The following is a 26,298-nucleotide window of genomic DNA, read 5'->3' as shown; positions in this document are numbered from 1 at the left end:
TAAAAAAAAAAACAATGAGACTGACTGCAGACTTCTAATTGCCAACAACAGATGACAGAAGGTAATGGAATGATAATTTCAAGGTGTTGGTGTCAATAATGTCAACTTGGAATTCCTCGGCTGGTAAAATTATGATTCAAAAATGTGAGACAAAAATCAAATGAGAATGATATACAAAGACAGAATTTTAGTCACAGGTATGATGAAAAAATATTGAAGAATGTACTTCACCAAGATATAAATTGAGCCCCATAGGAAAGAATGGGATGCAAGAAAACAAATAGTAAGGACAAGTACTGATAAAATATTTTGAAAAAATTAATTAAATAATAACCATAAAAGTAGTAACAATGATTAATTTAAAGAATTAAAAAGATAAATGGGGAATTAAAAACCACTAAATAGTAATATGTAATTTATAGGAGAGAAAGTTGGGAGTTAAAGAGTTTTATTTATTTCTGTTTTGTATAAGATTATCTTTAAAGGAAGGGAATGATGATAGTGACTAATCTTGGGTATTAAGTATAAATGTTAATATTTTAAGGGTAACCACTAAAAATAGAAATAAAAGATATAAATTTCAAATCAGTAGAAGTGTTTAGAAAAGGGAGTATACTACAGAAAATTCAGTTAATAGAAGGCAAGAAAGGAGAAAAAATCTGGCAAAGAAAAAGAAAGATAAATAATATGAAATTAGAGAATGGTAATAAATCCAAAGATGGTGATCATAATATGACACAGAGTGCTAGTTTTTGCCAAACTCTATTCTCTGTCTTCCATACTAACAGTTGTGGTTGGGACATGGCTGCCTGGCTAGTGGCTTCATTTGCCATGAAAGTAAGTTCTGGTCAAAGGGCTATGAGCAGATGAACAGTGTGTCACTTTGGGTCTAGGCCTTAAGAAGTTGGACTTGTGGCCCTTCATGCCCTCCCTTGAGCTGGAACTCCCTGATCAGTTTCTACCATGTAGATATAGGCAATGCCAGATGGCAGTGAGTCTCCAACCTTTTTAGCACCGAGGACCTGTTTTAGGGAAGGCTGTGGGGTAGGGGGCAGTTCCGGAGTCGGGGAGACAGGAGGTGGAGCTCAGTAGAGCTTTGTAGGTGGTTGTGCTCCTAACAGGCACAGTCCCTGGAGTGGAGTACTCCTGCCCTAGGGGACAGAATAGCAATATGGAGTAATAACCTGGACCACTCCCACAACTATTTCAAGAGAGAGAAATATACATTGTGTTTGGAGAAAGGCAGAGAAGAAGGACTTCTTTCTAATACTAAACTTTACCTTAGTTAGTATATGTGATAAATGAAAACTGATTAAAATAGACTACTAAAAGGCAGACTCTCAGAATGAGTCAATAATATTGAATTGAACTGTTATTTACATGACCCTTAAAACATACGCAGAATAGGTGAAAATAGAGAGATGGAAAGATATATACTAGGCAACCACTAACAAAAAGAGAGCTCTTGTATCATACGAAATAGAATTAAACTATAAAAAAACCCCCAATGGACAGATAAATGTAATGAATTTAGGCAAACTGGGTTATAGTCCTGGCTTTGTGATTTTTGGGCAAATTGCTTTATTCTTTTCTAGTTTGTTTCCATCTCTATAAAAGACAATAATATTATTTGCAAAATTTTGAAAGTTAAATGAGATAATGCATGAGAAACTGATTTTTCTATAGCCATAGATATAATAACAAAATTCTAATACATAATTAATTCATCCAATGTTTACTAAGTACCTATTATACATCAGAAACTGTACTGAGAACTAGGAAGATACATGTCATTAGAGAAATTGTATGTAAAAATCAGTTTGATAAAGTCTTCTAAGGCATAATGGTGCAGAGAGTACATTTAGTCTAGAAAGAGTGGCCAGTTCTAACCTGCAGCAGGATCAAAAAATTTCATCAGGAAGGTGATTCTTAGGTTGAATCTTGAAAGATGAGCAGGTATTTGGACAGGCTGGAGTAAGAGAAAGGGCATTCCATGAGAGGGCACAAATAAAAACAAGAGGCTCGATAGGGAATTGCATGTGAGGAACTCAGAGTATACAATGAGACTGGGGAAATGATACTGGATAAAATATTAGGACTTTCATCCTACAGGTAATGGGGAGTCATCTGAAAGGCTTATCCAGAGAATGACTCCCTTGATTTTGCATTAGGCTTACTTTGGCCAAAACTAAGAGATGGCAGGAGTAGCTTAGTGGTAGTGAGACTAACAAGGAAAGTAATACATTGTCTCAGGGGCTTGAAACAAAGGCCCTGAAACCAGGAACAACACTGAAATGGAGGCAAGGTGACAGACAGGAACATGTGGTGTGAGGAGGAGGCAATGGGACAGAGATGGAGGAGCCTGGGACAATTTTCAGATATCTCCTTTGGGTGTCTGGGTGGATTGTGGAGACATTTTACTGAGAGAATGAGACTAGAAAGAGAAGCCAGCTGGCAGGAAAGTTAACTTCTGTTTCAGTCAAGCTGAGGTTAGGGCCCCTGGGATGTCTGGGTAGAAATTTCTGGAAAGAAATTGCCTTTACAGAACTGGAGATCTGGGATAGGAACAGAAATTTATGAATTAGCACATGGTTGGTAGTTGCAGTCATGGGTGGATCTGGACAGACCAGGCAGCATTAGGGACAGGCCAAGGGCAGATTACCTGGGCACTCCAACATGGAAGAGGTTGCAAAGGGGCTGAGGAAGAAATGGTTAGAGAACTTGGAGAATGAAGTGTCATAGGGGCCAATAAAAGGAATAGTTTCAAGGATAAAAGTCTGGTACCCAGTGACTAATGCTGCAAATAGGTTAAATAAGGAGAGAATTGGGACACCCCTCCTCCCCAAACCCAATGGGTTAGAACATTTTCAAAGCCACAGATGATCTTTCTCAAGGTCCTCTCTATGTAGCTCCACACAAGTCAGTTTGCAGGGAAGAATGAGTGGCAGATTAAGATGTGGATGAGATTGATAGGAGTTTACGTCCCAAAGAGCAGGGCTGTGAGGAGGTGAGGACTGAAGGTAGTAGACTTGATCAAGTAAGTGTTTTCAGTTTCTCAGTTTGCTTTTAAAATGGGTGATTTGTGTTTGACATCATTAGGGGCCATAGGAAAATGCTGATAGAAAGAGCCTGAAAATCCACAAGAGGAAATAACATGTGAAAGCCAATCTCAGATTGGAACTAGATGGAAACAGACTTAGAGGCCTGAAAAGATGATCGGAAAATCTATTTGTAAGGTTTTCAAAGGGTTCCTAATTTGAATGCAGTGGTCGAACTGGAAAGCAGATCGACTTCTTAGCTGGTTTTTTCTTTCCAGGAAACCCTTAATGATGAAAAATGAATAAAAGAAGCACTGTCTCAAACTTAATCCCTTTCAGAAGCTAAACGGTGTGCAATCTTTTTAACATCACAATGAATAGACCACCCCTGGCGCGGCTGGTTCCAGAGCGGCTCGCAAGTACAGTTTCCTCCCTCGCTCCGTTGAAGTCGGTCTTGCCCAGTGCGATTCCTTCTCAAGCCTCGGCACCCAGAGCAGGGGAGGTGCCTGCAGCGTGGGCAGCCGGCGTTGGGAGTGAGGCGGCCGCAGGCTGCACACGCCGGGAGAGGGAGAGAAGGAGATGGGCGCAAGAGGGGTCTGTCGGGGCTACCGACCACCGTCGCTCCGGTGGCCTGCACGACGGCCGGCCCCGCCCAGGCTTTCCCCGCCAGCCGACGCCCGGAAGGGCCACTCCTGGGCGCCCGGTGCCTGTGACCACCCGGCGGCCGCTTTCGGTTCCGTGCCTTAAAAGGCCTGACAGGGGGGTCACGTGCGTCTCGGGCCGCCCGCCCGGAGGAGGGGGCGGCAGGGGGAGGGGCGGGAAGCGGGGAGGAAAATGGGAGGGAGCCGGAGGCGGAGGAAGGAGTGAGGGGCGGATTCTGCGGCCGTGGGAGGTGGCGGCGGCGGCGGCGGCGGCGGTGGCGGCCGCGGCGGGGAGCGGATCGCGCGGAGCTGGACCGAGGAGGTGGAGGTGGAGGAGGAAGGGACCGGAGTGGGGGCGGGAGAGCGAAGGCGGCGGAAGCCAGAGACGGCGGGAGGGCCGGTGGCTGGCCCCGGGCGGGAGCCAGGGCTACGGAAACAGCGGCCGAGAGGACCGCGGCGTGGGAGGTGCATCCAGCGGCCCCGGCGGCGGTCCGGGTCCGCGCGCTTGGGCGGCCGGCGGGCGCGGGCCGGCGCGATGGAGCCGCAGCACGTGCCCCCCGTGCCCTGCGCCCGCTGCCCGGCCTGGGAGGAACCGGTGGGTACAGCGCCGCGCCCACCCCCTCCCACTTCGCCTCTGCTCCTCCCGCCCGGGCCGTGTTCCGTTCAGGAAATGGCCCGGGATGAGGTCCCCAGCTGCTTCCCAGCCTGGGCAGCGCTTCCTCCGCCGCCCGGGCTCCTCCTCGCGCGCCGCCCGTTGCGCCTTTGTCCCGCTGGCGGAGGTTCTCGAGGGGCCGCTGGCGAACTGCTAACGACGGTCCTGGGAGCCCGTTTTTGCGCTTCCTCGATTTCTCAACTTTGTGACCTGATTTTAGAGCGTCGTAGGTAGGGGAGAGGAGAGGAGAAACTCAGGCTCCGGGGTCTGCCTGGGGGTCGCGGAGAGGCAGGTTTCTTCCCCGGAGACCGCGCCCTGGCCGTCACCTGGGCGCGCAGGTTCTTGCCGATCGGTGCTTGGGGCGGGCGATTGCTGCCGGCCGCGCGGAACCACGCCTCCGACTCCGTTCGCCGCCAAAGCCCCGGGCTTTTCTGGGCTTCAGGGATTTCACCAGGGATGAAGCGGGAAGCCCAGCTCGATTTCGCTGCACATGCATCGCGGAGGTTGGGTAATTTTAGGGACCGAGAGTAGTGTGTGCGTGCGTATTGTGTTTGTGAGAATGAGGAGGAGACGGGAGGAGGGGGCTTTGGAATTGTTTCCTTTAAATCCTTTAACTTCTTTCTTTCAACTCGGACAGAACCACCTCACAGTCCTCCAGGGATTCCACCCCGGAATCCCCGTCTCACTCAGAACCCTGTGTGTGGGCTGCCTTTTCCCTGGCATCGAATTTTGGTTTTCCACGTCCTGCCTCGATGTTTGCTACTCCGTCTTGGTGAAGTTCTTGAACCTGTCTGAAAAGTCTTGCTCGAAAATTTTGGGCTCACCCATGCTCTTTTTTAACGTGTGCAGATACTCTTTTTCCCAGGGACTCCGCGTGTCTTCTCGGGCTGGCCCCCTTCCTGCTGAGAGCTTCCAAGTTAGGTGCCAGGCTTGGTTCTCCTTTTCCTTTTATAATATGCACACTCCCAGCTCCTTTGTCCAGAATACGTTTCTCTGCCTGCTGCTTCCCGACCTTTCGTGAGTGTCCTTGGACTCTGATCCTTCTGCATCTGCAGCTGTCTTTGCTTTCGTAAATTTGAACATGTTGTTAGGTTGCCCATCTGCTCATGTTCTATGGTGATTATCACTGGGGAGCAAATTATCCTGAAATTAAACATAGAATTTAGTTTTGAAGTTTAAACAAAAGATCATTGAGAACTAAATTCAGTGACTGACCTGTTTTTGTTACTTTTTTACTTTTAAACTTATATAAAGTGTCTTTGAACCTCGATACTTCAAGCCACCACCAATCACAATGGAAAATACCCAGTTTTATCTATTTTACTTTAGGGTGCTAGTGCCAGAACTACTTTGTGCCTAGACATATACAGAGAAACTTATTTTTGTTTTGTTTTACATCTCAAAATGACAAATATGAAAGTGCTTATTTATTAGCTTTTAAAACTTGATCCCTAATACAAATGTGTGAGTGAACTGTGACATTTATCCAGACTGCAGGACTCTTCTTAGAAGTTAGATTTATTTTCTTTAAACACGGAAGGCCTTTTATTAACTCAACAGTTATTTTATCCAGCACCTATCATGTTTCAGGACTGTTGGGTATAGCAGCTAACAGCATAGACACAAATCCTTAAATCTTCAGAGTGTGTATTCTCAACTAAACAATGTCTTGTTTCATATATGTTATATTCAAATAGGCTGAAAAGCATCTTCAGAGATCTCAGGGATGTTGCATAAAATGATTCTTTTGGCAGAGTGATTTTATTTGAAATTGTGGACATACATGTATGACTGCAGAGTCTGAGAACTAATAAAGGGGATTTAAGTTCTTAAAAAAGTAAGTTATCCAAATTATTGAGTAGTGTACAAGAAAAAATGAAGGATAAATTAGGGAAAAAGTATTTAAATGTTAATTATTTCAGTCGTTGGGAGCTAACAGATAAAATACCAGTTTAAATATGTTTTTAAGGTACGCAAAATTACTTACAATCAGGCAGTCTTGAACTGTCCTTGGACATTGAAGGGCTCAATCAGAGATCCTTAAGAATTTAATCAAAGGCATAGACTCTCTTCCCAAAATGTTCTTATACCACATACATATAAAATTTTCAATAAAATTTCAGGGGAAACACAGATTTACTGAAGCCCAATCTGTGGGCCCTCTGAGACCTTGGGTTGAAAATACCTGCTTTGGCTTGGATCTATTTCACAATTATTTAAAATCTGCTTTTATAATTCAATAGAGGCGTATAGAATTCAAATGTAGGTGATACTGTACTATAAAAGTGTATTCATTTATATTTATGAAAATTAAACATACAGATTTTGATACTGGGCTATCCAGTATCAAACAGGCAGTGTTCACATTACTTATATCTTGTTGCATCATCCCATGTTGCATATAACAGCATACATTTAAGGATTTACTCTTGTTCTTTTTTCCGATGGAATCTAAAATATGATGTTTTGATTCTACATGGAACTATTCACAGAAAAGTAAACATAATCTTGGGAATTGATGCTGAATAATAGTAAATAGAACAGCACTTATTGCTTGAAATGTATTCATGTGTGGAGCTGAGAGACAGCTGCTGGACTTCATGGCATTCTTTCATTTGAAGGTGAAATTAGGTTATTTAGTTAAGTGAGGGCATATAAATAAACTGCTAGCCATGTCATTACCCCAGCTAGGACGTTGGGGCTGAAAGAAGATAAATGTTAGCATTCAGATGTCTGTGTATTTTCTTTAATGTTAGCTTTAGAATGTAGTCAAGTTAGTGGAAATAGAGGCATTACCTAAATTTCTAGTCAATTAAAAAATATTTTGGTTGTGGGAATAGGTGGGTAGGAAGATACCCAAACAACCCTTACTCATAAATAATAGCCAAAACTTAAAAAGTGTGGGAACATTTGCAAAGTGGTTCTTAGACAATGGAGTGATGTTAGGGTATATTTTACTTATTAAAATTTTTTTAATGTCCAAATGATTTTTTAAAAAGATTTTATATGTATTTATTTTTAGAGAGAGGGGAAAGGAAGGAGAAAGAGAAGGGAGAGAAACATTGATCAGGTTCCTCTCCTAAACACTCCTACAGGACCAAGCCCTGACCAGGAATCCAACTGGTGACTTTACACTTTGTGGGAAGATGCCCAGCTAACTCACTGAGCCACATTGGTCAGAGCTGTCCAAATGATTTTTATGTCTAGTTGGCTCTAATGAAACTATTCAGAACTAATGGAAAACTAGGCAAGAAGTGTTTCAAAGGAAAAGGGGCCAAAATATAAATGAGAGGTTGTATGTATATTTGTGAATTAGGTCTAGATGATGAAAGGATTTTACCTTAGGTGCAGAGCTGACCATATATATACATGCAGTTGATGTCAGGATTAATCTCAATCTTTTTCATTCAGGTAACAACTAAGACAACTTTAATACAGTAAAGTTTTGAATGTTAAATTCTAAATATGTAACAGTGTATTATGGAAGTAGTTTTGAAGTTTGGATGAAACCAGGCCTGTACTTGTTCCACCTCCAGTGTTCTTTGCATGATTCCCATTGGTTAGGAACATGAGTTTCAGAACATGTCTGTTTTTTAAGTGTCTACTTGGGTTCTTCAGGATAAAAATGTGGACTTCTACATGTTTATAATCAAATATTAACATAAAGCCATAGAGCATACAGGATTAAAAAGTCGAATAGATAATAAACCTCTTGTTACAATGATCAATAGTAGTTCAAAATGTTTATAGATAGTAACATGCTAATATTCATAAAGTTGGTATGGGAACGAGAACTGGCTGTTACTTATATATACACCCAGTGTAATAGGTTTGTTTTTTTTGTTTTTGTTTTTGTTTTTTAATGGGGCAGGAAGCCCTGTTGAGTAGAAACCTGATTTAGTGGTAGCTTCTATTTCCATTTCGTCGTGAATGCAGTGTCTGCATGGCTTATGTCTAAGTTTTCAATAGTGTTTTTGTGGTATGTTCCAAAGATTTCAAAGTAACAATAATAAAAGAATTGTGTAAGACATATCTAAGAAATTACTTGAAAATATGAAAACACCAAGTAAGGAAAATGTCAAGAAAGTCATGTAAATCAAAGAAATAATGTAATATACCGCATATTTGAAATTCATGTCAGTTACCATTTTGAGCTGCATTAAAATGGCTGAAAATATTGAGCTCTTGACATTGCTATTACATTTTAAAGGAAGTGGAGTGCATTGCAGATAGACAGTATACAGATTGGTTGTTCATTCTGGAAACTCCTAATTTACAGACAAGACCTGAGAAGAAGCTAGTGGGTCAGGTACCTTAAATTAGGGATTACTTGAAAAATTACTCTTCAGTAGAGATGATTGAAGAAAAGAGGGTGTTTTCATAAGCTGTCTTTTGTGGGAAATGAAGTGACATTCCTTCCTACACAGTATTTCCAGTCTGAGTGTTCTATGTGCTAGGGAAATTGTAGAGCAGGGATCATTTATTTAGCATGAGTCGGCTAAGACTGGCTGTGCTTTCAAAGTCATAACCAAGTTTTAGAACTTGTTTCAGGAGTGTTTGAAGAGCAGGGATAACTGTAGGGTTACATGTTTATGAAGTAATGAATACCTTTACTTTGAGGTATTGTCCAGCTCTTGTACTTGAAACTATTTTAAAATATCTTTAAGCAGTAACTGTTTGAATCAGAGAGAAAGATTTATTCTGTTCTCTTGTTAAGATCACAGAATTAATAGGCATGGGTATTAAACAATGCCTTTCAGTTTAATCATTCTTTTTCTGCCTGGATTCTGGAAGAATGTTACTATATAAAACTTGAAAGCCTCAAGTATGAATAGAAACATAATTGACAGACTAACTCTTGTTATATAGTGTAGTTAAGTGATTAGAACATTAGAATAGTAATCATACTTTTTTTTTCATTTTAAAGATCTTATTTATTTTTAGAGAGAGGTCAAGGGAGGGAGAAAGAGGGAGAGAAACATCAATCAGTAGCCTGGTGGCCCCTCCTGCCCCCCGTAACTGGGGGCCTGGTCTGCGTCCCAGGCATATGCCTTGATCAGAATCAAACGGAGACCTTTCCCATTTTCAGAGGACACCCAACCCACTAAGCCACCAGTCAGGGTAGGAATCATATGATTTTTGACTTTGGTTCCAGTGCTTGATTTGGGGCCTCAGTTTCTTTATATTCATTAAAAGAGAATTGAACTAGGCCCTCCCCCCCCGCCCCGGGGCTCTTTTCTAGGTGTTCTTGTCTACATTGCGGAACCACTGGACTTATCAGTGAGTGAAGAGCTAGGTTGGGATAAAGGCCATTATTTGGATTAGTTATTTTTTCTCTTATTTCTGCTCACAGTAATGTTGTTTGTAGATAGAATTACATATTTACAGAGGTATAAAGTGCTTAAAGTTTATTTTGCCCAACTCCTTCCCTGACTAAAGAAGACAACTGAAGTTGCAGAAGTAACCTCTATATCAATTAGTACTGCATGTTGGCAATCTCCTGTCTTTGAAAATTCAGACAACCAGCACTTTTTAAGTTATCAATGCATTCCATCTACAGTGTGTATATACATTATTGGGATTGAAACAGTTTCTTAAAATCTCTTAGAACTGTTAGTTTTTTTGACAAAGCAGTAAAATTATTGGGAGTAGTATTGCAACTAAAAAACCCCAATAGAGTCTTAGTTTGGACTACCATTAAAGGTTATATCAACTGAAAAAGTAGGTCATGACAACTGAAAAAATACAAATGGGTATTCAAGGCCCATGAACACATTAAAGAGAGTGCTTTATTAAGTGTGAAGGGACTCCACCGTCTGGCAGGGACTTTTTTGCGGGACGTGGACTTTAAAATTTAGCTAACACCAATTTGTAGTTACCTGTGGATGACAAGAAGAATCTAATTTTTGTATTTTCTCCCCTAAACCCACCCAGCCTCCCACACCTGCACAAGTTTTTTGACTCAGTGCACGCACAACAGGCCCTCGAGGCTGCTATTCCCAAATGTTGGCTTATCCAACTTGCTTGGGACGAATTGTGAGCAGTGGCTGTAGTCTGTTGATCCCATTTCCTTCTGCTCTAGTTCGGGTTAGGGAGTGGCTCTTCCAGGACTTCCAATGTTTTCGTGCTCGGGCACTGGTATTCACAGGGCTCCAGAGTATTGTTTTCTTCTAGGCAGTCGCGGGTAGCGCTTCAGCTTAGACCTTTATTTTGGGTTCTGTCGTCTTGGGCTGCAAGTACTCTGTTGTTTCTGTTCTCTCCCCCGTCCTTTCCAGTTTCCTGTTAGCCAAAGGCATTGCTCTTTCTGAACGAAAAGTTATCAGGACGGAGTGGAACCTCCCGGAAAATGCTCTTGTCTTCCGTGTGTACCGGATGGGAGTGGGGGTGGCCCAGAAACTGGATGCTACTGTCGGTAGCGCTGAAAGGAAGGACCTGAACCCCAGGCAGAGGCGGAATAGGTGTGGTTCATTGGAGAAAGGCTGGGGGTTCGTGAGACCGGCAAGGGGCATCGTAAATGCATGTTGGGGACTGAGGGGACTTTTATTTAGTGGGAACTCTGTGTAGAGGCCCAAATACCTCTGGGGAGATTCTGGGTCCAGGAAGTGGAGGGGTGCACCCAACACGGTGGGGAAAAAACTCCAGGTTCCTTTTCTACCCAGGGTCCATTCTATTTCTGCTGCCCGTGAACCAAGGAGGGGAGCATCGGTACTGTCGGGCTTTCTGGGGCTGGCTGCGGGGGTTTCTCCCCCCTAACACGCCCCTCTCTTTCCCCCACGCTCGCGTCCATCCTGGGGACCCCAGACCCTGGGATAAGTGGGAAGTCCTTTTCCTCAGTCACTCCTATCCTTGGCCCGCGCTAGTCGTGTTACGGGTCAGGACCCGTATACCATCCAGAGGCTGGGTGCGCAGGGGTCCCAGGTCTGGCCAGAGCCGGGTGGAGGGCCGGCAGGGCGCCTGGGCCGCTCAGACCCTTCCCCGCTGCGCCCTCTGGGGGAGCGGAAGATGGCGGGCGGCAGCTGCGCGGGGCTCCGGCCCGGCTACGGCAGAACCCACCCACTGACCGCCGCCGCCGCCGCCCCCGCCGGGCGGTGCTGTGTCCCCGCAGGAGTCCGAGAGGATGGCTGGGGCCGGCAGCCAGCACCACCCTCCAGGGGCCGCAGGAGGAGCAGCCGCCGGGACTGGCACCGTGGTAACCCCTGCCGCTGCCTCGGCAGGACCCGGAGAGGATTCATCGGACAGCGAAGTGGAGCAAGAGGGACCCCAGAAACTGATCCGCAAAGTGTCTACCTCGGGGCAGATCCGGACCAAGGTGAGGCGGACTTGAGGGGAGTGTAGAAGGCGGGGTGCAGCGGGCGGGGTGTGGAAGAGACTCGACGCCTAGGGCTCGGGGAGCGCACCGCTCCGGGAAGTGTGGGGAACCGACGGGCGGGTGGAGGGGGGGGGGCGGGCGCGGCCAGAGCCCACCGGAGCCAGACCAGGGCGCCACTGGAAGGGATTCCTGGGCGCCAGTAGGAGGCAGCAGGGGTGGACTCCAGGGGGTCTGGTGCTTAGAGCTGCGACCGGGCGGGAGCGTGGGAAAAAGAGAGGAGCTGTTGAGTTCCCATTGGGGAACTTAAAAGGAATCTTTATTTTTGATCCTCCCTGCCGCGTAATGAATGGTTGGAGTAATGGTTCGGTGGGGTGTTTGTGTTGTGCAGGGAGAAGAGCCAGGGCTCCAGTGCCCCTCCACCTTCCCTTCTAGCAGGTAGCAGTCTGCCCCTTCTCTGGCCCGTTTTGACAGGGTGGGCAGTTGACACCTCACAGCCCCTTTGCCTCCTGTTGCTGTTTGGAAGGCGGAAGCCTTGTGCGACACCATTGGTAAATGATACTCCCGGTTATCCGCACCCTGCGCTTTGCAAATAGCAGCAGGCTAGGCTTTCCAGTTGTAGTTTCCCATTAAGTGCATAGTTCAAATTTTACCAACATATCTATGGTTATTTTTAATAGTGAAAAGTAATATCTTTGTATTATATGGAGATTAGCATGTTGTGTTTACTCTTGTTATCTAGCAGGTACTTTTGATCTGTCAGAGCTCAAAGTTGAGAGTTTTCATTTGGTCGTGAGCATACACATAGCAAATTCTTAGGACTGAAGGATAATTTATGCTTTCTAATTTTCGTCATAGAGTCTGTTATCACTGGGAGACTTTAATGAGGAATTTGAAAAATGAACTGATAAAATCATTGGATTTGTGTTCTACAAAGATTAATTTATTCTACATTTTTATTAGAATTTGTTTTCTAAGGTCAATAGACCCCCTATTTGAAAATATAACTTTTATTATATGCCTATGGACTCAGTTTGTATTAGGCTGCCTCCTGTTTATGTAAAATAAATATGTGTAAGAACACACAATGTTATTAAAAAGTAAAGGATTGCTCTAGTCATTTTTTAAAAGCACATCTTTTAATTCCTTTTATAGTGACACTTCTGAATTTTATATCATTTGTGATAAATTAAGGGTATGGGGTTTAATATGTCTTTAGAAGATTAAGGCTAACAAGATAGAAACTTTTCTAACAGTCTCATTAACATTTGAAATCTTAATTTTTTAAAGATTATTTATTTATTTATTTTTAGAGAGGGAAGGGAGGGAGAAGGAGAGAGAGAGAAACATCAATGTGCGGTTGCTGGGGGCCGTGGCCTGCAACCCACGTATGTGGCCTGACTGGGAATCGAACCTGCAACACTAAATCTTAATTTTTAAGAATAGTTCATAAAATTGTTATTAATGGGCACAATGGCAGGTTTTTAAAAAGTATATTTTATGTATTTATATAAAGTTAACATTCCATGCATACTTATATTAAGATTATCCAGTAAATTAATACAGTTTGAAAGAAAATTTAGAGATAGCTCTAATTTAAATTGAGTATAGTAAAACAACAAATTTACTGGGAGTACCACTAAAATTTGTAGATTTCATGAACTCATAGCTTAAAGAGTAATAGCTACTCTTTAAGTTTGATATTACCTATGGTGTGGGAGAAAAGCATGTTTATTGAGACTAAGAGTAAATTCAAAAAGCACATTTATTATTAGTTTCTCACCTTTGTGATAAAAATATTGAATACATATGTTTTGCTATGAATATAGATCATTAGCGATCATTAAATGAAATGTTCCTTAAATTTCCCAACATGTGCCTTGGCTGGTGTGGTTCAGTGGATCGAGTGCCCACCTGCAAACCAAAGGGTCTCCAGTTCGATTCCCAGTCAGGGCACATGCCTGGGTTGTGGGCCAAGTCCCCAGTTGGGGGAGTGCAAGAGGCAGCCACACATTGAAGTTTCTCCCCATCTCTCCCCTCCCTTCCCCCTCTAAAAATAAATAAAGTCTTTAAAAATAAAGTAAAAAATGTAAAAAGTTTCCCAACATGTATGTAATTTCAGAAATTTTGCAGTTTATTTTAGTATGTGTAAGTGCATATAAGTTAATCGGTATTTTCATATAAGCACACCTGACACCAGGGCCTAAAACTGCTGAGAGCAGTGAGCCTCAGCCTCCCTGCCTGCCCATATCCCCCAATCCAGACAGTTCATGTATGCCACAGATCTTGTTTGTTGTATTTCTTCAGCATGTATGCTAATTCTCGGGGAAAAGGGCAAGAACAGTGAGGAATTAATAGAATGAGAACTGCTAGATTTAATATTGGTTCCCAGTCTTCATTGTGATCCAGATAATAGTTAGGGAAAAAGATGTTTCGAAAAAGACAGATACCACAGATATGTAAGATCCTGGAGGAGAAGAGGCTTCAGGACTAAGCCAAGACTTAGTGGTTTTTAAGACAGCAGTAGTTCTTGCTCCAACATCCTGAACATAGATAGAGAGGCCACCATGTTTGACAGGTTATGGTTACTAGTCACATCTTTGATTCTGGTTGAGTCGTAGCCTGGGATGGCATGTGTGGCACATGTACACATACCTACACATGTATACATGCTTGTATACTATAGTATGCATGTGTATGCTCTTTATAAAGCATGTATTTGTAGATGTACAGAGGGCCTACAGCAGAATGAGTTACACATAGAGATAAAAAAAGTTCTGAAATGAATGACTATACATGGTATGTACTTACATATAATGCTATGTGTGTGTATATATAGATATTATTGTTAAGATGTAGTGCTTATTTTAGTTGTCTTTAAAACCTTTAGGGTCCTAAAAACTATTTGGCATCTAGTTTAGGTTTAGAGTGAAAAAAGGCCACTAACTTTAAGTAATTATCTTATTTGAAGTATTATCTTTTGTTGTAAATACTGGTTAATATTTAAATAATTTGAATGTTAGTAAGGAAACTTAATTTATTGTGGCATTTGAAAAATGTCTAGACTTTTTTTAATCAAAAAAGTAATTCATCATACAATAAGACATTCAGAGAGTGTGAGAGAGGGTATTTGGTGAATGGAGGATATCCAATGAAAAGAAATCTCTGTTTCACCTCAGACTTCCTATTCTCCCTCTCAGAGGACATTTTCTTGGCATGCTTCTAGAAAATTTTTATACACATACACATATTTCTTTAAAAAATATTAATGGGAACATTCTATATACATGCTGTGTCTTGTTTTTTTGAAATATGACATGGAGATAATTTCTTTTTACTGATGGCAAAGTATTCCATTATATTAGGTTGAACTAAATGCCGTTGCTATGTCGGTAGCCAAAAATGGTCAGAAGTGCAATGGTAATTACCAGGGGCTGGGAGGTGGCAAAAATGAGGAGGTGTCTGTCAAAGGGTAGAAACTTTCAGTTATGAGATGAGTAAATTTGGGGTAGCTGCTGTACAACATAGTGACTAACAGTTAATAAAACTATATACTTGAAATTTGCTAAGAGGCTAGATCTTAAGCGTTTGTTTGTTTGTTTTTTAGAGAAAGGGGGAGGGAGGGAGAAAGAGGGAGAGAAATATCAATGTGTGGTTGTCTCTCATGTTCCCCTCAACTGGGGATTTGGACCACAACCCAGGCATGTGCCCTGACTGGGAATTGAACCAGTGACCCTTTGGTTTGCAGGCTGACACTCAATCCACTGAGCCACACCAGACAGGGCAACCTTAAGCATTCTCTCACCACACACAACACAGGTCCCTGTAGATGATGGATATATTAATTAACTTAATTTTGATAATATTTCACAGTGTGTATGTCTGTCATATTATCACATTGTATACTTTAAATATGTACAATATCAGTTGTCAATGACATCTCAATAAAGCTGGAAAAAATTGACAAAAATGAGAAGTTTCATATGGTTTAACCCAACGTGATGTATCTTCATTTAATTAAACAATTCCCTATGGAAAAAAATAGGTGTTATTTTAGGACAGCACTAATCTCAGGTTTTATTTTCCCCTGCTGGATATGATGGCTTTTTATGTGAAGAAAAAGACTGGCATGCTTTTAAAATTAGTGTGGTTTAATAAAATCCTCATATACTTTCTAGGACCCTGCTCATATTCCCATAATATATATTTCTTCATTATCCATTTCTTCCCGGGTTTCTTTGTCTTTGGTGTTCTTTCTGTTTTTCACTTGATTCTTTTCTTTGTAATAGCTTAGTGGAATTTTAGATAGTTTCATCTAGCTACTCAGGTGCTAAACACTAGATTGGGGTGTCAAACTCATTTTCACTGGGGACCACATCGGCCTTCAAAGGGCCAAATGTAATTTTAGGACTGTATAAATGTAACTACTCCTTAACAGTTAAGTGAGAGCTTGGCGCTGCCTCAGGGTAGAAACAAGGTGCTGGGCTGGATAAAACAAGGTGGAGGATTCGCCCCATAGGCCTTATGTTTGCTACCTGTGCACTAGACCATTTTATGCCTGCCTCTATTTCTCCAAAGAGTGGAAAAACATATATAAAAGTGGAAATAGTGTTGATGTGGGGAAGTCAAAGGGAGCTATAACTAATTGTTATCTCTTTCTCTCTTTTTACCCTTGGCTGGTATTCCTAAAGTCTTAATCCTGTCCTGAAGTCATTGACTTTACATTCTGATGTATGATTATAGAGAATTTCACAGGTACTTTCTGAGAATGAGACCTTCTGAAACAATGCCAACACAAACTCCAGCTTGATTTTGAACATGATGTGAAGGAGGATGTGTTTGCTTTTTGTTCACCCATAAATATCATAACCTTTTATTTTGCAGGGAATGGCTAGAGGAACCTCTGGTCGGGTTTATCGTCTAGGATTGTTCACCCATTTTAAGCTAATAGTATAAACAAATGGGAAGCATCTCAGTTACATTTTCTGACATTGACTCATGACTACCAAAGTCTTGAAGCTTCATGTATCAAAAATATATCCTAATGGGTTTATTATGGTCTCATTTATTTTTTGACATTTATGTCTCCCACACTTAATTTTGAATATCTTTAAATGAGTCTGAATTTAGGTTAAACCTGCCTAAGTAAAACACTGGAAAGCTCTTCAGAGCTTTGAGACATTGTACCTGAATTAAGAGATCTTTCTAAGTCCATTAAGAAAAGGATAATCACATTTTTCAATTAGTACCTTGGTTATTATTCAGCATGAAGGATATAAGAATAAACTCTTATACCTTTATGGTAAGGCAGTATATAGAAATATTGATTTTTATTTTTTTACTGCTGTATGAGAGGCAGTTTGTACATTTAAAACACATCTTTTATCATAAACTGTAGGTAAAGTGGACCAGAGAAAAATTGCTTTGTATTTTTCAAATTGTGGCAGCACATTAGTGGGTTATGATGGTTTACATCCAGCATTTAAAATAGAAATAGCATAGATTAGAAAATACTGTTTAAAATTTTTACTAACAGTCCTGGGTGGAATCATTGGATTGGGTAATGATCCAAATAGAATGAGAAACCAAGCCATGGCCAGAAGATTGTTAAGAAATGTGAATAAAATAATATTGACAGGTTTATTGTTCAGAAACTCAATGTGATAGGAGAGGCAAGTAGGAACTTTTACATTTTGATAGGTGATGAGCATGAAGATATCTTGAAAAATAAGAATAATTAACATTCATCTAGAGCAGAAGTCGGCTGTTTCTGTGAAGGGCCAGGTAGTAAGTATATGCGGCTCTGGGCCATAAAGTCTATGAGACAAAACTGCCCAGCTCTCCTGTTGTATAAAAGGCAGCCAGAGACCATGCTTCAGGAAATGAGGGTGGCTATGTGCCAGCGGAACTTTAAATACACTGCAATTTGAACTTAAAAAATTTTCATGTGTTGAGAAATATTCTTTTAAAAAATCCATTTAAATATGTAAAAACCTTCTTAGCTCATGGCTGTACAAAATCAGGTGCCAGAAGGATATGCCCATATGCCCTGGTTTATGGGAGGTAGTTTGCTGACCCTTATTCTACATGGTGGAAAATTAGATTTGCAAAGCACTGTGAAGTTAAGGTACTGCTAAATTCAGTCAGCATGTAATGGACCAAATAAAGCTAGATTTCAGTCCATTTAAAAATCTCATCTTTGTAGAACGTTTTATTTTTAGCTTGGTTTGCGTCTTTGCTTCCATTTTAATGTGAACTAAATATAGACTGGAAACTTTGAGTCTTGGTACAGTAATATATGGTATAACAGCTTTCTTTCCATTTTGATTGCCAATTAAACATGATATCCCATTATTAAAGATAAGGGGCATAATAAATAATTTACTAAACCTTTACATATAACTTCAGATGCATTATTTGAAAGTATCTAAATTTGGAAAGCTTTCACTCAGCTTAAGGTTGCATGTTTGCCGCCGTGGTGGGAGTTGATGAAAGGTTATGTGAAACTACTGCTGTAAATGGCTCCTGTCTGTTTCTAGGGTACAGTTGTTTCACTCATATTGGATTTGCTAGGCTTTACTTTCTCAGGAAATGTGTTTATAAGCAAAGGTTTTAATTAAAGGGTTTGTTTTATGTCTGAAAATAGACCTTTACAAAAACTATAGCATGTTAGAACATTACATTTTCCCTTGGTAAATGTGTTTGGTCTTGTCAGGTACCAAGTATTTTTCTCTGTGAATGTATAGTTGAAAACACATTTGTATTTTTGGTTTTGTTAAGTGGTTTAACATTGTCAATAATCATTATTAATAATAGCCTTAATTTAGGATTCAGTGTATATTGTTTCTATTTTAGATTGTTGTTTATTTTTTCAAATGAACATATATGGTAATAATTTCCTCCCCTGTGCTTTTTGTTGTGAGGATAGTTGAAAGACTCTTAGGCTCTTGTTTGATACCAAGGAAATACGACTAACTTTATCAGGTGTGGAGCTAGGATCTCTAATATTGCAGTACTGTTTGAATACCAGGACATTTTCAAACCACTAGAACATAATTCAGTGTAGTAAATCTTTTATTATATAAGCATGGAGCATTTATGTCAGAAATTTAAAAATGCCTTTCTACTTAGCACTTTATTGTTTATACAGTAGTTTTTGATACATGATCTTATCTAACAGTGCTGTGAAATTATTTGAATTTTACAAATCTAAAACTACGACTGAGTTTGACTCTTTGCTGAGTAAATGGCAGGCCTGGAACTCATAATCAGGTCTTCTGACTGCTGTACCATTAACCTTGGCAGAGTGGATACAATGGAGGGGTTCCAGACGCCTCCTTTGAGTAGTTCCATAAGCTTCTTGGGTTTGGAACTTTGCATTTGCAGTGTACTGTATGGGTGTGTGCAGGGTGTGTCCTTACTTCTCTTCCCCTTTGCCCACTTCTTGCCCTCCTCCTTCTCTCCCTTAACTTCATTCCCCTTCTCCCCCTCCCTTTCTCCTCCTTCCTGCCTTGCTTTGTTAGTGTTTTTAGTATACTTTGTTAGTATTTTTAAAAATCTGTGAACATTTCTCTCCAATGTTTCAAGTTTCATAATGCCTTTTTGCATTCGAATCCCATGTTTTATGTGACATGTTCAAGAGTATGTGTATGAAAAGTAAAATTTGGAATAAAAAATTTCAGTTGATATTTATGTTAATTTTAATTACTGTTAGGAAAATCATGGAGTTCTTTGAAAACATGTTTAGGATACACTTAGAAGAACTCCTTACAGGTTTTAAACTCTTCAAGTAGGTTGTCAAAGAAAACTTTTAGTTTCACTTCCATGAGGTAAGAAGCTATTTTTTAAAAGGTCATGATATAGTGTTAAAAAGAATTATATGAAGTAATTTTCCTTTCAGCCTATTCAGGCATAGTTGAAGAAAAAATATGAGTAAAATTTATTTTTAACTAGCTAAGGAATGAAAATGACATTTTTGGGGACCAGCTTTCTCCAGCTCCCTTTTATTGATGTAAGAAAAGGTTCCAAGTTGTTGTATACCTCAGCGGGTATACTATTTTGAATCGGGTTATTTGTACTGACGTATATAGTACTTTAAAATTATGTTTTGCTATTTCTATGTATATGAATGTATAATATCTCTGTAATTTGTGAAGCACAGTGGACTCCTGCGAATTGGCTTTAGAACTAGAACAATGCCAGTACCATGCATCTACCCATGTATGGCTTCTCTTTTTTACTCCTTTGTTGCCCGTCAGTTCATTCAGAAAGGTTTTTATGGCGTTCTAAGCACTGTCATGGGTGCCAGGGATAGAGCTATATAGAAAAAAGAAATAGCCAAAAATCTGTACTGTCATGTAGCTCACATTTTAATGCAAGAAGAATTTACAGACTTGTGTAAATTGCATAATGTGGTAGAAGGTGAGAAGTGCTATAAAGAAAAATAAAGCACTAATGGGAGTGGGAGTGAGGTGGGAAGGGAAAGTGTTCCTGAGAAGGTCACATCTGAGCACTGGTTGTAAGGGAATGAGCCGTGCAGACCTCTGGGGAAAGAGCAGCAGAGGTAGAAGGAACAGCATCTGCAAAGACCAAGAGACAGAAGCTACAACAAAGAGGGAGTTGGTGGGGCTGAAATGGGGTTGGGGGAGCTGTTAGGGGGAGCAGGTAGAAAGTGGAAGTAAATTAATTGCGTCAGAAAGTAGGGTACTATAGAGAAGAATTCTTAGTGTGGGGTTCATGTACTCCATAGCATGGATGGGGTTTAGAGGGCTCTCCAAACTTTATGTTTATGTGTATGCACCTCAGAGACATAACCACTGATTTGAAAAGGGGAATATCGGGACAGACAATAAAAGATAGATGAAAAATACAAACACATTATAACCATTCATTGTCATCATTTGCAGAAATGCTGAAATTGAGGGTTGGGTTCAATGAAATGAAATAGAAGCAGCATAGAATAGCAAGGTTCCTTGGAATAGTTAGGTTCACTTTACAGCTCTTGCATGTATTGTTAAGTGACCTTAGTCATGTTACTTAATGTTACAGAAAATGTCATGTTCATCAGTATCTGTGTTTCTCCTGTTCTTCCTGGCCTACCTTTAGACTTCATTTACCCCTTGCAGATAGGTGGGGCAGTGTAACTGAGTTCAGGCCAGTGGAATATGAGTGGGAGTGATGTTTGTCACTTGGCCTCTAAAGCTGTGTTGGGGGCCGCCCATGCTCTCTCTTCCCTCACCTGCCAGCTAAATGTAGATTATCAAGTGGAAGAAGTTTGGAATGCTTACAACTTTATGGAGCAGAGCCTTTAATGCTCCTGCCTCCAAATCACATTGCATTGTGACACAAGAAGGAAAATAAGCCCCTGAGCTTTGAACTTTGTTTGCTAAAAGCAGTAAGCATACTCTTACCAATAGACTTCATCTCTCTGAATTTCAGATTTCTCATCTGTAAAATAGATATAGTGATTCCTACCTTGGAATGAGGTGGTAATGAGGATTAAAGAAGTCAATAAAATGTAATTTAAAAAAGAAATACAGAGTATGCTTTTGTAGCTCTGATCATTAGAATTATTTTTAAAAATTGGTATAAAATTGCAATAACTTAATTATTCTTGATTTACAGGTTTTCTAAATAATTTGATCAGTAGGATATATAGACTATTTAGGGCTTGATAAAACTATTATAACCTGCTCTAAATAAGAAATCTGTCTTTACAAAAGGTATCATGTGCCTCATGATGAAACTATACTACCACCTTATCTCGCCATAGAGATCAAACCTGAATCTGATTAGGCAGCTGGATCCATCTGCCAATTTGCAGAAAATAAAGGCCAGAGGAACATGTACCATTGTTTGGATGAATAATACAGGGATGAACAAATGGATAGATATGTGATAAATCCAATATAGAAAAATGCTAATTGTAGGATCTAGGTGCTGGTTATATGCATGTGCATTATATGATTGACTTAACTTTTCTGTTTGAAAAAAGAGAAAAAACTATTAAATTTTTACACATCAGTATTTTGTAATAAATGTCTTTGCTACCATGAAGGACCCTTTGGACATGTGAAAACTCATACTGCAGGTGCAATGAAGATAGGCTTGCTCTGTTTGATGATTTTAGTTAGAGCCAACTGTAACATATGTTACAAGGGTCAGGGAATGACCACTTGGAGGTGGTAATGGAAATAATTGGCCAAGTAGGCTTTTATGTGCTTTTGTGGCTAAATCTTGATCTTGAGATCACCTTCCTTATACTTCCCAGTCTCCCTTTCCTCAACTCCTATTTTCTCCTCAATCCAAACTGTCTGTTTTTTTCCCCAACCATGTCACGAAAACTTTTGCAAGAATCACTGATGATCTAATTGCCAAAATCCAGTGGCCTCTTTTAGTTTTCACTTTATTGTATTATTCCTTGCCAGTTTTGACACTGTTGACCCCCTTTTTCCCTTCATATCTTCCCGTTTTGCTTTCAAGGTTTAAATTTCTATTTTTCATTCTTAATATGTTTTTACTGCCCCATCCCTCATTCTTTTTTTTTAAGATTTTATTTATTTACTTATTTACTTATTTATTTATGTTTAGAGGGAGGATTGGAAGGAGAAAGCGAGAGGGAGAAATATCAGTGCATGGTTGTCTCTCGTGTGCCCCCTACGGGGACCTGGCCTGTAACCCTGCCATGTGCCCTGCCTGGGAATTGAACTGGTGACTAGGGCACTCCAGCCAGGGCTATCTCTGATTCATTTTGGTAATGCTGAATGTTTCTGTTTCTTAGGATTCTATTTTAATTCAATTTGTGCCTTCCTTAGTGGATCTGATGGATTAGATTAGGCTTCAACTATCAGAAAGAATGCAGCACTCTTTCTCCTGAGATTTGGACCTATGTTTTCCCTTGCCTGCTAACTCACTTAACCATAGTTCCATCTCAGCTTCTACGTTCTCAAACTGAGTGGGTATGTACACAGTTTTTCCACCTCTGGGCCAGATTTTGTTTCACTACTTTTCTATCTTGTGGAAGGATTTGCTTAGTAGTTAAGCTTGCCTTTTTGTCTTGCTAATTATCTCCATGAACTCATTTGCCTTCAGCAAATATGCATTCATTGCCTACTATGGGTAGGGAAATGCTGGGGCCTGGGGATACAGCAGTGTACAGGGCTCAGTCAGCATTCACCAAATTTGTTCAGTTCTGTGTTTTCATACATCATCTCATTTAATCCTCACAATAAAACTAACAAGTGGGTAGGTACAATTACCCTCATTTTAGAAACAAGGAACCCAAGGACTAGATAACTTGCCCAAGGCCACTCAGCCATCAGGTGACTTGTTTCTTGCCTGATTTAACTATTATGATACACTCTTCCTTTGTCTGCTGCATGTGTTTGTTGTGAGTTCATCTCTTTGTTTCCATTTCCATTGCTGCTTACCCTAACTTTTACTTAACTTGCATCGTTTATCATTTGGATTTTGCCATGAATTTTCTCTGTAGTAATTCTCTATTCCTTCTCTAGGCATTATCTTATAAAGGAGAAGTATGATCATAATACATTTTAAATAAACTTTTAGGCATTGCCCATTATTAGTGGGATAAAGTCTAAATTTCTTAGCACAGCTTGGTAGGTCTTTCTCAATATGATACTAAATTACCTGTCCATTCAACCAATATTTGAGTACTATTGTTTGTGTTTTAATGGCAAATTAACATAAAAAAATCCTGCTTGTGATAGCTTATTTTCTATTGAGAGAGAAGTTAATAAACATGTAAATAAATATATAATATAGCATATGTTCCCAAGCATAACGAAGGAAAATAAAACAGGTTGAGGGGGAGGGAGTGATGGACTGGTGTGTGTATGCATGTGTGTTAAGTATTTTGGTTGGTCCAGGAAGGACTCTTTTTGATGAGGTAATGTTTAAACAGAGATCTGAGCCATGCAGATATCTGGTGTCAGAGTATCCCAGGCAGAGTCAGTGCCTTGGTATGCCAGTTGTTTTCTGTCACTGTCATCCTATGGCCAGTTATGTCAAACTATTCTCTGTTGCCAAGGTAAGGCAGGTACTGTCCTACCTCCAAGTGTTTGCATGTGTTATTTCACTGACCTGGAATACCCACTGTTTCCTATTTCTCTCTCTGATTTATTTCTATATACTATTTCCCTACATTTCTGAAAATATTCAAAGTGGTGTACATTCTATACTGTGTATTAAGCTTAGGTAAAATACAGATAGGACTATGAGACCAAGAGGAAGGTTAGGTTAGTCTATAGAGCAGGTTGTCTGGTCTCCCTCTCTCTCTGTATATACGAATATATTTAAAGATGAGTTATAAATTTGGCTGCAGGTTTTCTGGCAACCAAGGCAACAAGCTCATTTACAAAATTTCTATTGTCAGTGGTGAAAAAGCCCTCTAGATTTTAGAAGGAAAAAAGTTTTCCTAGGTCTCAAAGACATGTGTTGTCTTCCATGTGGGAGTCAACAGAGGGATGAAGCAGACGCTCCCCTTGACTATATCATAACACGTACACGAGCAGTGTCCTCATCACGCCCTCCGTATAAGGTCCGGATATAATCCTAACTAACTTCTGGACAGCGTTTCTGCAGGGACTTAAGTAAGGCAGTTTTAGTTATGGCAAAATCTGGTCATAAAATCCAAACTATTTTTGAAGAGTGAATAAATGGCATGTACTTCAGACAGTCCTCTTGTTAAAATGGGCATCTGTTGAAATACTTCCAAAGTATCATAGAATCAGGTTATCTATTATTTTTATTTGTTCAGATGTGATTGAGTGGTTGTTCTTAGCTGTTATTCTGATGGGTAGAAAAATCCAAAGTTTTTTGGTGGCTCTCAACTACATATCTCTAATAAAATGATTCTACAACCAGGTTTTTAAAGAATATGTGTGGGACTTCTGGTCAAGAAGATGGTATAGGTAAACACAAATTGCCTCCTTACACAACCACATCAAATTTACAACTAAACTGTAGAATAACCATCACTCAGAACTATCAGAAATCGAATTGAATGGAAGTCTGACAACTACAGAATTAAAGAAACCACATCCATCCAAATTGGTAGGAGGGGCAGAGATGTGGAACAGGCTGGTTCCACATCCACATTTGGTTGATAAAAATTCAAGAAGGATATCTTGGGAACAAGGAGTTCCAGCCAAACGTAAGGACCCCCAGCCCAGGGTTTCAGTGCCAGGAAGATAAGTCCCCATAACTGCTGGCTGCAAAAACCAGTGGGGATTGAGTTGGTGGAAGAAACTTCTGGAGTTCTAGGCAGTTCCCTTAAAAAGCCCACACACACACCCTGACTCACTTCTCCTGAGTGCCAGCACCAGTGTAGCAGCTTGAATGGCACCAGTGGCATACAGGGAGAAACTCAAGTGTCTGGCATCTGGATGGCATCTGGGAGTAAGCTTTCAAGGAGACAGAAAGGCAGGCATCTCTTTTCTGAACCTTCGCCCCACAGATCCACAGAGCCAACAGATAGGTGTCATATCTGAGACTTCATCAATCTGGCTAACACTTTTCCCCACCCTGGAGATCCCCTGAGACTCCATCTCATTCAATTTATGGGCCTACCAGAGCTGTAAAGAGATTTTTCCATATGAATGGCTGGCCTTCCTCAAGCTTCACAACTTCCTAAATCCTCTCAAATAAGCAAGAGCTGGGCTCAATGAGCCCCTGCCCCTGTACTACTTGTTAAGTGATGCCAGGCTTGGCACCAGCAGCAGACAACCAAGATTAACAGTTTGGCTTTGGCCTGGGAATCTTCAAGCCCAGCACAAGTAGCAGCCACCTCAGATTGATTTATAGCTTACGTAGCATGGCCCAGGCAGAACACAAGCGGGGACTGACCTTGGCCTCCACCACCTGGAAAACACCAGGGCATGCGTACCCAGTAGACAGCTATAGACCATGATAGAACATCACCACCCTGCTCCTGTACAGCTGATCCTCCTCGGAGGTGGAGGATCAGCTCAGGTTGGTGGTCAGTGGTCCTTGTAGCTGACTGACCTGAGTAAATCTCTCCCATTGATCTGCCAATAGCAATCAAGGCTCAACTATAAGAGGAAATTGTACTCAGCCGACAGGAAGGGTGTACCTCGAATACCCAGCTTGGGTGATGGGGAGACTGTGCCACTGGACCCTACAGGACACCTATTCCATTGGCCACACTACCAAGACATAGAGTCATTGTAGCTCTACCTAATACGTAAAAACAAGCACAGAGAGGCTGCCAAATGAGGAGACAAAGAAATATGGCCCAAATAAAATACCAGATCAAAACTCTGGAAAAAAAAAACTAAACAAAAGGGAGATAACTAATCTGTCAAATGCAGAGTTCAAAACACTGGTTTATAAGGATGCTCAAGAAACTTAGTGAGGACCTCAGCAGCATAAAAAAGATCCAGTCAGAAATGAAGGATTCACTAATTGAAGTAAAGAACATTTTACAAGGAAACAACAGTAGAGTAGATGAAGCTGAGAATCAAATCAATGATTTGGAACATAAGGAAGTAAAAGGAAGTAAAAACAAGCAATCAGAACAACAAGAAGAAACAAGAATAAAAAAAAGTGAGGATAGTGTAAGCAGCCTCTGAGACAACTTCAATCATACCAACATTTGTACCATAGGGGTGCCAGAAGGAG

General features: G+C 40.7%; 1 protein-coding gene and 1 pseudogene across 4 annotated transcripts in view; both read left to right on the top strand.

Moving 5' to 3' along the window:
* The window catches only part of LOC123818678, a 101,790-nt pseudogene extending 98,215 nt beyond the window's left edge, over window positions 1-3,575 (top strand).
* A 304-nt stretch (window positions 3,576-3,879) lies between these two features.
* DGKH (diacylglycerol kinase eta) overlaps window positions 3,880-26,298 on the top strand; it is a 209,440-nt gene continuing 187,021 nt past the window's right edge. For 2 of the 4 annotated variants that reach the window (XM_045839174.1, XM_045839170.1), the window contains exons 1-2: window positions 4,023-4,274; window positions 11,437-11,640. In XM_045839174.1, coding sequence (XP_045695130.1) covers window positions 4,215-4,274; window positions 11,437-11,640 — 264 coding nt within the window. In that variant the 5' untranslated portion in view covers window positions 4,023-4,214. The other 2 variants (XM_045839171.1, XM_045839172.1) reach the window with 2 other exon arrangements.

The sequence above is a fragment of the Phyllostomus hastatus genome, unplaced genomic scaffold (assembly GCF_019186645.2).
Source record: "Phyllostomus hastatus isolate PE091 unplaced genomic scaffold, TTU_PhHast_1.1 phas_contig_29, whole genome shotgun sequence".
Lineage (NCBI taxonomy): Eukaryota > Metazoa > Chordata > Mammalia > Chiroptera > Phyllostomidae > Phyllostomus > Phyllostomus hastatus.
Note: the sequence above shows the minus strand (reverse complement) of the source record. Positions and strands in the feature narration are given on the sequence as shown.